At 33.7% G+C, this 14,597-nt stretch overlaps 1 protein-coding gene across 4 annotated transcripts in view; it reads left to right on the top strand.

Annotated features, from left to right (window-relative positions):
- Window positions 1-14,597, top strand: part of ATP2C1 (ATPase secretory pathway Ca2+ transporting 1) — a 154,751-nt gene that overhangs the window by 93,533 nt on the left and 46,621 nt on the right. For all 4 annotated transcript variants that reach the window (XM_003265403.4, XM_030816834.1, XM_030816835.1 and 1 more), the window contains 7 exons: window positions 626-701; window positions 3,787-3,853; window positions 8,463-8,587; window positions 9,441-9,538; window positions 11,625-11,720; window positions 11,810-11,899; window positions 13,771-13,875. In XM_003265403.4, coding sequence (XP_003265451.1) covers window positions 626-701; window positions 3,787-3,853; window positions 8,463-8,587; window positions 9,441-9,538; window positions 11,625-11,720; window positions 11,810-11,899; window positions 13,771-13,875 — 657 coding nt within the window. The remainder of the gene's footprint in view (window positions 1-625; window positions 702-3,786; window positions 3,854-8,462; window positions 8,588-9,440; window positions 9,539-11,624; window positions 11,721-11,809; window positions 11,900-13,770; window positions 13,876-14,597) is intronic.

Below are 14,597 nucleotides of genomic sequence, written 5' to 3'. Positions count from 1 at the left end.
TAAAATAACCTACAAGATATTCTCGGCTAAAAGTATTAAGGATGAGTTCATTTTAAATACTTTCTTATTATAAAAAGAAGTTGCATTCTGCAAATGTCATGTTCTCCCCAAATCCTCTGGATTTCTCAGGTACCCTGCCAAAACTCCAGTATGCGATGCAAAGTGGGAACTCATTCCAAGAGGCATGGCAGTGAAGGGATGAATAGAGAAGAGGGTTAGCAGATGAGGGGGGATTAAAAGACCTGGGTTACTAGCATGTTTATGGATACAGAAAGGGGGAAATTGGAAAAGTAAGTGAGAGAGCAGCTGATGGTAATGAAGTCCTGCAGTGGTTGGTAGGAGGGAGAACAGATTTTTCCTCAAAAGGAAGCATAGAGAGAATGGACCTTTTCAAATAATAAACAGGTTTTTAAAAATAGAGAATTTCTGTTCCTCACTGTGTGACCTTGGGCATTGTGTAAAATCTAAGTCTCAGTTTTCTCAGTGAAGGTGATTATTTACCTTATGGGAGAGTTGTATGGTTAACTTAGGAATTGCTTTGTCAAGCACTTAGCAAGCCCCTGGCACTTGATAAAGCTTAGTAAATATAGCTAATTGTGGTGACACTCCTCTTCAATTTATCAAGGCACCAAAAACCCCTCTGCAGAAGAGCATGGACCTCTTAGGAAAACAGCTTTCCTTTTACTCCTTTGGTATAATAGGTAAGAGAAGAGTGAGTATGTATATATTTTTATTTGAGTTTTGTTTTTTGAATGTGAAGGGTGGTGTTATTCTAGTTTTATTTATTGCCTTTTCTTTTTTATTAAGTGTAATCATTTTTAAAATTATAAGACTACTAGCCATTGTTCATTTCAACAAAGAAAAAATAGAACTCTGATTCTTGTAATCAGAAAATATTTCTTTAAACAGTTTAGTATTTGTCTTTCTAGTCTTCAACAAGAATGTAATACTATAGTTTTATGGACTGCTTTTCTATTTTTATTTCACATATCCTGTCATAAAACTCTTGTCATTAAATTGGTGCTCACATAAAACAAACATAAAGGTTGTATAGTATTCTATTTTGTGGGAAAACATAAGACCTCTTCTAGACATTTAGGATTTTTTGAGATTTTTTTTGTCATATAAATACTTCTTCAGTGTAGTATCTTCTGGTAAATACCTCTCTTTTTTAAGGAAAAATTCTTAGAAATAAAATTATTTAGTCAAAGGGGATCCATGTAACTTAAATTTTTGGCCAGCTTTAAGTATTGTCATTAACTTCAACTGTAAATAAAAGAGTTCTCGTTATTTGATTTCACAGTTCATTATTAGGGAAACCGAATGCTTTGTCATTTGTGGGTTTATCATTTTTGTTTCATTTTATGACCTGCCAATGATTTCTTTTGTCCCTTTTCTTGTGTCTTGAGTCTTAGATTGATAAAAGCGTTTTATATGACTAGATTATCAATCTTTTTGTTGTATAAGTATTTTTTTTCCCATTTAAGTTGCCTTTGAGGCATGTGGAATAAACTTGGTAAGAGGACAATATATGTAATTATTTATGCCTAGTGTTCCATTATTGGAATGCTAAGCATGTGGGAGTTATTTATATCCTACTGCTCAAGGTCATTGCCAAGGTCTGGTTGCAAAAATTCAAAAAATTGCAACCTCAGACACAAATGGGTTAAAACATCCCCTTTTCCTTGAGATTCTGTTATCACCCTCCTATTGATAATCTCTGCGATTAAGTTGGTTTTGTTCTGTTCCTGAAGATTTTCCCAACTTCATGTTTATAAGAACATTTATTAAAACATTGTTGTATAGTTTTTTATTTTTGACATTTTACTATTTTATTTAAAATTTATTTTAGTACGTGGCTTAAGGCAGAGTTTTAACTTTTTTGTTCAAGTTAATTATCCCATTAATTCTGTAATCCAGTCTTTATTCATTGGATTGAAGTCACGTTTTTATCACACGTTAAGCACTTGCATTAATTTTGGAGTCTTTCCTCCTTTAATTTTCTTACCATGTTAATTATTCCAGCTAGCTTAGTATTTCAAAGTCAGTAATACAATTTTTTTTTTTTTTGAGACAGAGTCTCACTCTTGTTGCTCAGGCTGAAGTGCAATGGCGCAATCCTGGCTGACTGCAACCTCCGCCTCCTGGGGTTCGAGCGATTTCCCTGCCTCAGCCTCCCGAGTAGCTGGGATTACAGGTGTGCGCCACCACACCTGGCTAATTTTTTTATTGTATTTTTAATAGAGACGGGATTTTACCATGTTGGCCAGGCTGGTCTGAAACTCCTGAACTCATGTGATTGCCCGCCTCAGCCTCCCAAAGTGCTGGGATTACAGGAGTAATGCAATTTTAAAGCAATATTTCTGTTAATACAATATTAGTTGAAACAACTTCTTAAATAGTAATTCTGTTTATCCATCTATCTTCATTGTAAACATAAAGTAGAAGGTAGGAAGTTACCTTAGTTGTTTTTGTTTCACTAGTGTGTATGCCCTCCTAACTCCTTCCATTTGATTATTGGTCTCCATTTTCTAGAAATTTTATAGTGAATTTGATAAATTGAAGGGCATTCTAGCCAATTAAATCTTTGTAGTTTCTATTAGCACTGTACCATAAACCATTTCAAATTTAGTAATAAATATGTTTCAACTTTACGATTCTCTGGTTTTATGTTAGTATATTACATTGAACATAATTTTTCTTGCCATAATTTTTCTAGGTCAAGAGCTAGATCAGGGGTCAGCAATTTTTTTTTTTTGTAAAGAACTAGATAGTAAATATTTTAGTCCATATGGTCTCTGTTGAGAATACTTTACTTTACCATTAGCATGAAAGCAATCATAGAAAATATGTAAATAAATGAGTGTGGCTATGTTCCAACAAATTTCATTTACATAAGCAGACAGGAGACCCACAGATTATAGTTTGCTGACCCCTGGTATAATCCTTTGGATATAATTTCTTTCATCATGATAGTATTTGGGATAGGATCTTAGAAGGTTGCTATTTGGATAATTATTCTTTAGTTATACGAAGATGAAAAAAACTTGTCTTAAATGTTCATATTGATTTGCAATCTTGAGATAGCTTATATTATCAAACCTCTCATGAATCTGTTTGCTTTTTCCTCACAAACCTGCTTGTGTGCCCCTTTCCCCCATTCTTTTCAAAGATAAAAGGTTAAAGCAAGGAGTATTGGTTTAACTGATTTTTAAATTTTTGAAATGCCATGAAAGTAGTAATTTTTAGATGTTAATGCAGTTGTAGGTGCTTAACGTAAGGCACATCACTTTTTGAGCCAAGTCCTGAGTGTCCCTTTGTATGTAGTATAGATTTGCTGAGAAGTGTCTGGATATTGTGTTATGGAAAATAAAGTTTTAGGGTTTAATTTTGCGTATTTGGTATTAAATAGAAGACCTATATGTTTGCTGCCACCTTCTTTTTTTCATTGTATGAACATACTGGTAATTTTTAAAAAAATAATAAAATATTACTGCTTTAAGGGATGGGTAGGAGCAGTGTCAACCAAAAGTAAAACTGTGTGTGTGTGTGCGCATGTGTGGTGTGTGTGTGCACACATGTACATATGTGAGTATGCACAGCATTCACATTAAGCAGTGTTAACTTTAACCTCCCTGTTTAATGGATTTTTATAAAATCTTGTAATTGTGATCTGATATGCTTTCCCTTTTTTGTCAAGGGACGTTTTAGATTCCTTCAGTTTGTTCTGTTCCTTCTAGGTGATTGTATGTAAAAGGGAAAAATAACTATTTAATTATCTTTCAGGAATCATCATGTTGGTTGGCTGGTTACTGGGAAAAGACATCCTGGAAATGTTTACTATTAGTGTAAGGTAAGTCTCAATACTTTATAATTGGAGTCTCTTTTGCCTCTTTTTTTTCTCTAATGAACACAGCTTACGTTTTATTATGGAGATCAGTATTACATGGAGCCCATAAGAGTATAATATCGCTACATAAATAGTTCAGAAGTCATATATTAAAATTATCCTTAGAAAAATGAAAATGTATGTATATGGTAATGAAGAAAACCCATACTAGATGTCTGGAATTACTCATGCATTATTGTCTTTTTATATATAAATAGACAATTAAGGATTGCCAAATTGAAAACTAGCAGCATTAAAGAGAAAGTTCACAATATAGAAATTGAATAATCAATTTCAGAGGGAAACGAAACATTGAAGAAATGAAGACAAACTTAAAAACCAGGTGTTTGTATTTTCAGAGACTTGTGAAGAAACTGCATCCATGAGATAAATTGTTGTAGAAAAGGATCAGAGAACAAAAAGAGTTTTTAGAAAGTAAGATTATGATTGCTGAAATTAAAAATTCAATTGTAGGGGTATAATATAAATTCAAAGAGGTCTCCCCCCAAAAAGAGTAAAAAGTCTTAGAAAGAATGAGATAAAATGATAAAGAGGAATAATTTCAGGAAATACCACTTGTAACTAATTGGAGTTTCAAAAATTACATATGACACACAAGTATTTTCTCAAGCTAAGGCAAAAATTAAGTCTTTATAGATTGAAAGGATTCACTAAATGCCAAGCAGAATGGAGAAAACTTCAACCTTGATACCTAATTGTGAAACTAAAGAAAAAAAGTCAAGTCATCTACAAAGGAAGGGTAACTACGCTGGCATCAGACTTCTCATTAGCAACTGCAGTTTCTACCATAGGGTCTTTCTGGGTTCTTCTAAACGTTCCAACTCACAAGACTTTCACAGACCACATCTGATACCTGTGCCCTGAACACAGCAGGGTAACTTCAGTCAGCCTTCTCCTGAGAGTCCGCAGCAGTCCATGTAGCAATTCACTCAAGTACAAGGAGATAAGGTCAACCTTATGAGTGTGGGATCTACCTTGGGTTAAAATATCTCGTGTTCTATGAGAGACATATTTTGAAATATGCGTTTCCAGATGCCTGCAAGGGACATGTCTAGTTACAAGAGTTACTACACTCGAGAAACTCAAAGCTGTGACTTCCTATAAGATAATTATAACTTTCCTAGTCCAGAGAGATTTTATTAGTCAGGGGATCCCTTAATCATAGCAGTGTTATCTAGCAGCATACTTGACGTTATTCTTACCAGGTCACTAGGTGAATAGAACTAGAGTTAATCAAATCCAGAAGGGGAAGATTATTTTATTAACATCAGATTGCATTAGAATACAGTGGAGCAGTGGTAACAGATTAGGGGGCAATTGATCATAAATCTGTAAATTAGGCCTAGCCAAAGGATTGGTCCAATTAGTTACAAATAGGTAGGCAAGTACTCAGAACGTTCATTTCCTACCCATCCTTGTATGAATTCCAGCAAAACAAGGGTGAAAGAAAGGAAGATGATAATAGACATAAGAAAGGGCAAGAACTTACTTAGGCATCTAAGAAAAAGAGATCTTGGTAGACGTCTTGTAGGCATAGGAAATATTTCAAATATTAGAACAGAAGTCAGTGTCTTTCAAAAAGAAAAGTCAAATAGATAACAAGGAATCAGAATGAATAAGAAGTAAAAAGATATTTGTGATATAGTGAAAGAATGTTTTTTTTTTCTCAAGGGAGGGGGTGAAAATGCAATTTGAAACTCTTGGTTTAAATTTGTATTTAAAAATGCCATGGGTTAAATATAAAATACCTTTAAAATGGGGAATAAGTTTGAGATATTAAACATTGACATATTATCCATTGGATCATTTTTAGTTTTTGAGGATTTGGGGTTTTTTTTGAGTTCTGTTTGTACAAATTGACATATCGTAACTTCTGTTCTTTCTTCAAGGTCTTCCAAAGGACAAGAAACTTAAAACTTTTCAAATAGAATAAAACTCATTCTATTTTGCAATTCTGTTTTGCAGTATGGATCCATTGGAATCTTTTATAAATATAAGCTACATTATGGGGACCTTTAATGATCCTATTTTTCCTCTTTCTTAAAGTATTTTACAATTTCTTCACCCTAGGAATTATTTTAACAATTATTCGCAAGAGTCCTGAAGATGACTAAAACAATAAGAAAGCAGAAAAATGATGGAATCATTGAGAAGGTTGATGTAATAATAAAGTAAATCATCACTATTCTCTTATTCTTTAGTTTTCTTATTATGTTGCCTAAAGTATTGCATCATTTAAGAAGGTGTAAAAGAAGTCTAAAGGCACAATCTTTAGGTTTGTTTGTTACAGCTTTCATTGAACAAAAATGAGAATTCAAAATTTTTCACTTTCTACTATAATGGCAAAGAGAATAAGAGAGAAGACTTTTCCCAATTATTAGACAAATCAGAAGATCAGTGCAAAGAGCCAAATAGAAGCACTGTAGGCTGTAATGATGTGGGTGAAATTAATAATATAAGTGAAATCTCAAGACTGAGTCTTTGGATGATGATACTCTAGATCTTCTCAAACACCTTAGTTTTGATGAGTGAGCAGTCTGTTTTTAAGGACAAAAAAGAAACAGGTATTCTCTTCCAGTTAATCATTCTGCAGCAAGGACTCTGTCATGCAGTCTTGCTGGAGATGTCCAGCAAGAATATGGACCATCTCTTTTTGCTAAACGAATATATGATCCTATTTCATTCATCTTTTATGATGCTTGTTTATCAGCATTGACTTCATACTGCTTTTAAGTGGAGAAATGCTTAAGGCTGGTATGAATATAAAAGTGATTAAAAGGAAATAGATTATGCAGAAGTAGAAAAATTCATTGGATTCATCATTGTAATTGGTGTTTATAAATCTAAAATTGAAAATGTTTTGCAGTCATGGACCAAAGAAGATAACTGTTCTCTTTTCAACACAATTGGGAGCCATCAGTGGTTTTAGAAGTGTTGCAATTTGACAGAACAAATGCAAGAAGAAAAACTAGATTAATAAGCTAGAGCCTGTTAGAAATATTTTTTGAAATCTGAAATCAGTATTTATAAGATAAATATGTTCCAAGTTCACCAAAAACAGTAGATGAGCAGTTAGTTGCATCCAGAAGATGTTACCCATTTCAGGTATAGATGCCTTCAAGTCCAGGAATAGTTTTGGGTTATCATTAAAATGAAAATTTAGAGTGAAGTTTTTTACAATTTATTTATTCCTCTGCAAAGTTTTGCTAAGATGACTTAAATATAAAAGATTGAAAAGATTCATTGTATCTAGATTGTAAGTGATGATGCCTATTTTTCCTTAATGGAAGCATTTAAAAAAAGAAAGAAAAGAAAAAAGAAAAAAAAGATTCCATTTGAACTAGGAACATTCTCTCTGAGTAGCCCAAAGGAGAAAAGGAAGTATTAATGATAATACATATTTCTTGACTCTTCAGTGTGTATTGTTTAGCTAATAATATTGTTGCTTATGTGCTTTCAACTTTAAAATCAACCAGTAAATAAAGCATGAAAAAGTCAATTACGGTTATAGAAAAGGATGCTAATATACTAGATTATGCAAAGAAAAAGTTGGTAATGGAAATTAGGAAATAGAAGCAGCAGAGGGAACAGTGGTAGAATGAAGGGTTAAATTGCTTATGTCCTTATTTCTAGCAGAGTCAAGAGATAGTATTTGGAATGGCACAGAGAAAGACTTGTTATTTTTTAATTACAAAAGGCAAGAGTGAAATAATTTTTTAAACTGTGATAAAATACACATATCATAAAATTTACAGTTTTAAAGAGTTAATTTGGTGGAGTTAAGTATGGTCACAATGTTTTACAACTGTTAACCGCTATCTAGATTCAGAACCTTTTCATCATGCCAGAAGAAAACCCTGTACACGTTAAGCAGTCACTCCCCAGTTTTCCTCTTCCCCTAGTCCCTGGCAACCACTCACTAATCTGCCATCTCTATGGATTTGCCTATTCTAGATATTTCATAGAAATAAAATGATATAATATGGGACCTTTTGTGTCTGTCTTTTTTCACTTAGCGTAATGTTTTCAAGGTTTATTTATGTTGTAGCATGTGTTAGCACTTCATTCCTTTCTGTGTGTGTGTCTAAAGTAATACTCCATTACATGGATGTCACAATTTTACATTTATCAGTTGATGAATATTTGGCCTGTTTCCATCTTTTGGCTATTGTGAATAGTGTTGCCATGAACATTCATGTACGAGTTTTTGTTTGAACATTTGTAGTTATTTGTATTTTATAGATGAGGACAGTAAACTACAGAGCTAGATTAGTAAGCAGCCCAGGATCACACAAGTAAGAGATGGTGAAGCCAGGGATACAAATCCAGGCAATTTGATGTCAGAACCTACATTTTTTAACCACTGTGCTTAACCTGGCAGCTACTAGGTATCCAGTAAATGTTAACTTTCTCTTCCTCTTGAGAAGTTTATTTTTTAGGTATTGACTATATTAATTTTGCATTTTATTAAGCTTTAAGTAACATCCAATTTAAATTTTGCTGTGAGTGCTGTTTAACCTACATTTTAATGCTTTGTATATATTGGTTATAGTTTGGCTGTAGCAGCAATTCCTGAAGGTCTCCCCATTGTGGTCACAGTGACGCTAGCTCTTGGTGTTATGAGAATGGTGAAGAAAAGGGCCATTGTGAAAAAACTGCCTATTGTTGAAACTCTGGGTAAGTCTGTGTTAAGAGCATTCTTACGCAATGATGCGTAAGTTTATGTCAATAGTGAATCATCTCAGAGTTTTACAGTTTTTATTTTAGAGATTTGCATAATGATGTTTGGCTTATGGCGAAATTGGATATGGTTTTAACAACCAAAAAAGGCAATTAAAAATTCGTATCCCTTAGGTGAGGGGACTCGAAGAGAAATCTTTCTACATCATTGTTCTAATGCTCAAATCATGTTAAGAAAATCCATACAACAACTGAAATCTTGGAGTAAAATTAATAGAATTTTTTTCTTGTGACATGTCAAAGAAGATAATGTATTATTGCAGATCCCAAATGTCATACTTGAGTTGAATTTGCCTGTAAGAACAGTAAATTTGCAGCAGTTATATTGCTGTAACAAAACTTTATGTGCAATATGCTTTGAAACTCCAAAAATGTACTGAATTTAATTTCTAGTTTGTATTTTAATATCTTCTCCATATATGAGAAGCTGAAATACCTTGAAAAATCCTGATTGAAGAAATTATATGGGTTTATATTTAGGAACTCTCCAAACTTTCTAGAAAAGATGTTATATAAGATCATTACATAAAGCTAATGTGAAGTAGCTTTGTAGAAACTAACTGTATATAAATAAGAACATGTCATCATCTAATTTTTATTTTTAATTTCAGAAACTGCACCTTATGCTGAAACAAGCATAATAAGAGAAGTTAATCTAAAATTACCAATGAGTTTGATCTCTATAAAATTCAGAGAAGTAGGACAGGATTCTAGTCTTTGATTTGTTTTTTAAGTGAACCTATATTTCTCCTTGATTCTTTTGGTGACTTGTAATGATTTACTTCTTTAGGCTGCTGTAATGTGATTTGTTCAGATAAAACTGGAACACTGACGAAGAATGAAATGACTGTTACTCACATATTTACTTCAGATGGTCTGCATGCTGAGGTACTCTATAGGTTTTTAAAAACAAAGAAAAACAGTATCCATTTAAGAAACTTGGTGTTTAACATTCCTAACAGTTCCAGTGTCTTACCTTCAAAAGGGCTGTAAACAAGTAGTGGAGTTATTTTCTCTCTCTGTGATTTTACCAAGTCTTTGTCTCATTCCGCTTGTACACTTGTTCAATCCAAAAACTTTGATTCCTCCTTGACGTCTCTTTCAGTCACCCCTTCATCTATCCATAATCAAATCCTGCCAATTTTGACTTCCTAAAGAATTTTCCCAGCCATCTACTTTATAGCCAGCTTCTTTAAGTTACCGCCATTTCTCACCTGCCATTCTGATAAAGCTTTTTGACTGGTCTTTATCCATTCTTGATGCCCTCACTCCATAAGCAGCTTGAGGGATCTTTTTAGAACCAAATTTTAAGCATGTCACTCCATAAATTAAGGTACTCCAATGGTTTTCCATTATGATCAGGATCCTGAACTGTGGCCTCTCAAAGCCGTACATGTTCTGTCCCTTATTTTCCCCTCTATCCTTATATGCTACCCTTTGCTTTCTGTGCACCAAGTATACTGGCTTTATAGTTCTTTCGATGTGACACAATTATTCCTAATTTAAGAACCTGGCTGCCTTTGTCACTGTTTAGGATAGTCTAATGCCTCTTCATCCTTTGCACCTTAATTCCAACCCAATTCTTCAGAACACCCAGAAGTGGCCCTATGTTATATGTTGTCTTAGCATTTCATACCTCTTAGTCCTTATCTTAGGTAAAATTTTCTGTCCCTTTTCCCCATTATAAGAGAGCAGGAACTATATTGCCTAGCACACAGCCTGCTTCATAGTAATAAATACTTGATGAAAGAATGAATGAATCACTTTAACAATTATATATTGATACATTGTCTCTTAAGTGCACATCACTGTGCAGTAGTTCTTCCTGAAGGTGCTTATGGACAAGTCTAATCCTACTCAGTCTGTGCAGGATTTTTGACTGGAATGCTCTTAACACTACTTATGTTGGGTACAGTAATTTAAAATGTATTTATAGCTAATTCATTGAGAAAAATAAGCAGTAGGCAAATTGACAGAAGTTGTACTTGGGTTTATTTACGTCCATTTTACATAGGTTTTGAAAAGAGACTCTTGATATTTACGGTGTTAGATCTGGTCAAAGATCCCCCATGCTGTGTTGGTGAATGTGCCCTTTCTGGATGATTCAGAAGGGTCATTGGGATTACATGTGCTTATATGATCCAGGTATGGAAGGTAGAATATTAGTTTTTCTTTTGTTTTAAGGTCATGCTATATGTAATGCATTAACCATTTGTTAATTGTTTTCTCTCTCAATTAATGTCATTAAACATTTTTTATTTATTTTTATTTTTAATGAGATGGATCTTGCTTTGTTGCCCAGGTTGGTCTCGAACTCTTGGGCTAAAGTGATTCTCCTGTCCCGGCCTCCCAAGTGTTAGGATTACAGATGTGAGCCACCACACCTGGCCACTAAATTGTATGATTTTTATTGTGAAATTTCCTTTCGTTTGGCTTGGTTTGTTCTAGACATATGATATAAATACCTGGTTTGTCTCTACCTCTGATTTTTAAAATTGGTGTGTAATATGCTGTGTTAAAGTGATTTGTAAGTGCTAGCATGTATCTCAATTTCTCTAGGCCTGCATGTTTGCAAAAAGAATACTGCTTTTGTCTAAGTCACAGCTTTGTGTTATATGTTACATATGGTAATGGATTTGAGTTCTTTGCAAACTATAGTATGCTATATAAGTGTAATGTCATATAAGTTCAAGCTTATTTATGTATATTTTCATAGCTTATTATTTTAACAGTATATTGTAATTAGAAAACAATGTCTTTTTAGATTAATAATTGTGATGAGAATTAGAATCTATATTTCTTTACTAAATGTCCCTTTTAAAGACAAATTTTAATGCTTTTCTAGATAAACACTTTAACAGTGTCATTATAAATAAAATGAACAGAACTCATTATAGTTTTTGGGTTTTATAGGTCTTTTCACCACCACATGTTTGTAGTGTTTGTATTATTGATCCCACTTTGTGATCTTTAGGTTACTGGAGTTGGCTATAATCAATTTGGGGAAGTGATTGTTGATGGTGATGTTGTTCATGGATTCTATAACCCAGCTGTTAGCAGAATTGTTGAGGTAAATACTTTTTTTTCCAAGACGGTGACTTTCTTCATAATGACTTAAGACACAGTGATAGGTTCATAGTTTATGTTTATTTTTCTTAGGCGGGCTGTGTGTGCAATGATGCTGTAATTAGAAACAATACTCTAATGGGAAAGCCAACAGAAGGGGCCTTAATTGCTCTTGCAATGAAGGTATGTACCTAAATTTCTCTTCTTTGACATGTGAGACACTGCCCTCACAACAGAACGCAGTGTCATCAATTTCAGTATTACTGGTTTTTAGATATTGAGTGAAAAAAACTCATACTATTTCATTGTTTTTACTATCTTTTGGGTATCAGTTTTATTCCTATAAATGTAAAGTATAGAGTTTTTTCAGTATAACTTTATTGTTCACATGCAAGTTACAAACTAATGAGCAGTCGTTGATTTCTTGTGAAGAAATATTCCTGTCTTCCACAATATTGAGATCTACATGTGAAATACTTTATGAATGTGTGTAATTGCTGATAAATACTAACTTTTGAATGAATAAAAGGCAACATTCTTCAGTATTTTTATGTAAAGATAATAACACAGTCATGAGAAAATAGCTTTCTTTTCCCAGTCTTTCCTTTCTCTCCTTTGTTAATTTCTCAAAATAACTGCGAAGTTATAATTTGTTTTGGGGAGAAGAAGTCTCAGTTAACTTTTCATCTGTCCCAATCTGTCTCCTTATCCCCTAAGTCCTATATTTGATTCAGTGAGAAACCTAGTAAGTCCAGCCTGTCACTCATAACAAAAATAACTATTCCCACCTTTAAGAGTATTCAGAGAAAATTTTGATACTTGTATAAAGCAAGAGGCTTCTAAATGAGGTTGCTTGAAATGAGAGACAGTATAGAATTACAGGTTATTATAACATATTTAATGAAATAAAATTGATAGTTTTAGAATATATAGTTTCCTTGGCAGAAAAGCACATTTCTGTATCATTTGGTCTCCTTACAACTAAAATAGCATAGTACTCAAAACATGAATCAGTTATCAAGTATTTCCTGTTTTATGCTTATAAAGATATCAGTTTCTTTGAGGGATAAAGAGTATGAAACTATCTTTTTATGGGCAGAGACCTCACATTTTAGGTAGGGAATTTATATTGACATTCTTGAGACAAAAGGCAGTCCAAGACAGCAGACACTGAAATCTTAAACACTGAGTCACATATAAGAACAATGCAAATTCAGAGCTGGGATATGAGGGCTTTGAAGGATAGGAAGGGTTTAGATGAGATAAGCTAGGGAATGAACTAAAGTAGAAGTAGAGAGGAATAAAAGAGCATAGAGTTGGTTGTGGCTAATGAGTTGGCCAAACTGGATGAAATGAAATGTATTCGTGTGACCAGAAGGATTTTTATAGACGCTGTATGTGGTGGGTTTCTGGAGAACCTTTAAGGCCAAGAAGAAGAGCCTGAACATGTTTCAGTAGAAAGTAGAAAGCAATACATGGTAGAATTTTGAGTAGTTTAAACATTTTTTGATATTTGGAAGATATTTTTTGATATTTTTGATATTTAGTTATTTGATATTGATGCAAAGGCTATTGGGAGGGAAAACAACAACATGACTGGTAGTATTCAGGATATAAAGTGGTAGAGGGTAAGGGACTAGGATGATAACAAGTGAGCCATTTGAGTCCCTAAGAAGTGAGAGATTTAATCTAAAACTTCTATTGATCATAAAAATACATGCTCAGAATTGGTTGGGTACTTTTGTTTATTTATATCCTGCTTCCTTTCAGAATTTGAGCTGGTAGAGGGATTAATACAGTGGGTGTGGGAGGTTTAGTCAGCGTACAATCCAGAAAACCTGCCTTAGACTATATCTACATACCTGGGCTTTCATGTTGAAAATGTATGCTGATGTGTAGGGAAGTACAGTATATATAGATGGAGCATTTACTATTTCACTATTAACTGAAAAATAATCCAGCCAACCTAGTTACAAGTTGTGACCCTTGTTGTTTGTTAAAGGAAAAAATAATCACATATAGGTGAGAATTAACTTTCTCTTTGTGCCTTATAGATGGGTCTTGATGGACTTCAACAAGACTACATCAGAAAAGCTGAATACCCTTTTAGCTCTGAGCAAAAGTGGATGGCTGTTAAGTGTGTACACCGAACACAGCAGGTATCCATCTGTTTAAAGAATACTTATTTCCTGTTTAGCTTAGATGACTATGTTTTCATTTACTGTCCACCTTTGGGTTTAGTCATTGTACATAATAAAGACTTGTTGCTTTAAAGTATGTGTAATTAATAGTACACTCATCTCTTAATTGTTTGTGTTCTCTTTGATAGTCTTTCCTTATAGAATCCATGCATAGATATATTCATGGAGTTATTGCTGTGTGAGCAGACAGCCTAAATGAGTTGTAGCCTAGTCTCAGTCTCCTAAAGCTTGTGACATCAGATTTTTTCAGAATTTTTTCTGTTCTTCATGACAGTTCCTTATAAGGTCTTTGCAGACTGTGTTTCAATCTGTGTTCTTTCATTGAAGGAATGTCTTATCTTCAGAACAAATGAAACCACCTTACTTTTTGAAAAGTAGTTTGCAAATGTATGTCATTCATGTTGATTACTCCAGCTTACAAGCTGACAAAATGACATACCGATATTTTAAGCTGCCACCTTGTTCCTGGGTGCTTGAGAAATTTTTCCAGTTAGTGTAATAAGAGTTCTGAATTACCTACAGTGTATAGTTATATCACTCATAGTTGCTATCACCAGCTTGACGATGAAACTTAACTTTAAAAACTATTGAAGCTTAGGCTGGATGCGGTAGCTCACGCCTGTAATCCCAGCACTTTGGGAGGCCAAGGTGGGTGGGTCACCTGAGGTCAGGAGTTTGAG

The sequence above is a fragment of the Nomascus leucogenys genome, chromosome 8 (assembly GCF_006542625.1).
Source record: "Nomascus leucogenys isolate Asia chromosome 8, Asia_NLE_v1, whole genome shotgun sequence".
NCBI lineage: Eukaryota > Metazoa > Chordata > Mammalia > Primates > Hylobatidae > Nomascus > Nomascus leucogenys.
Note: the sequence above shows the minus strand (reverse complement) of the source record. Positions and strands in the feature narration are given on the sequence as shown.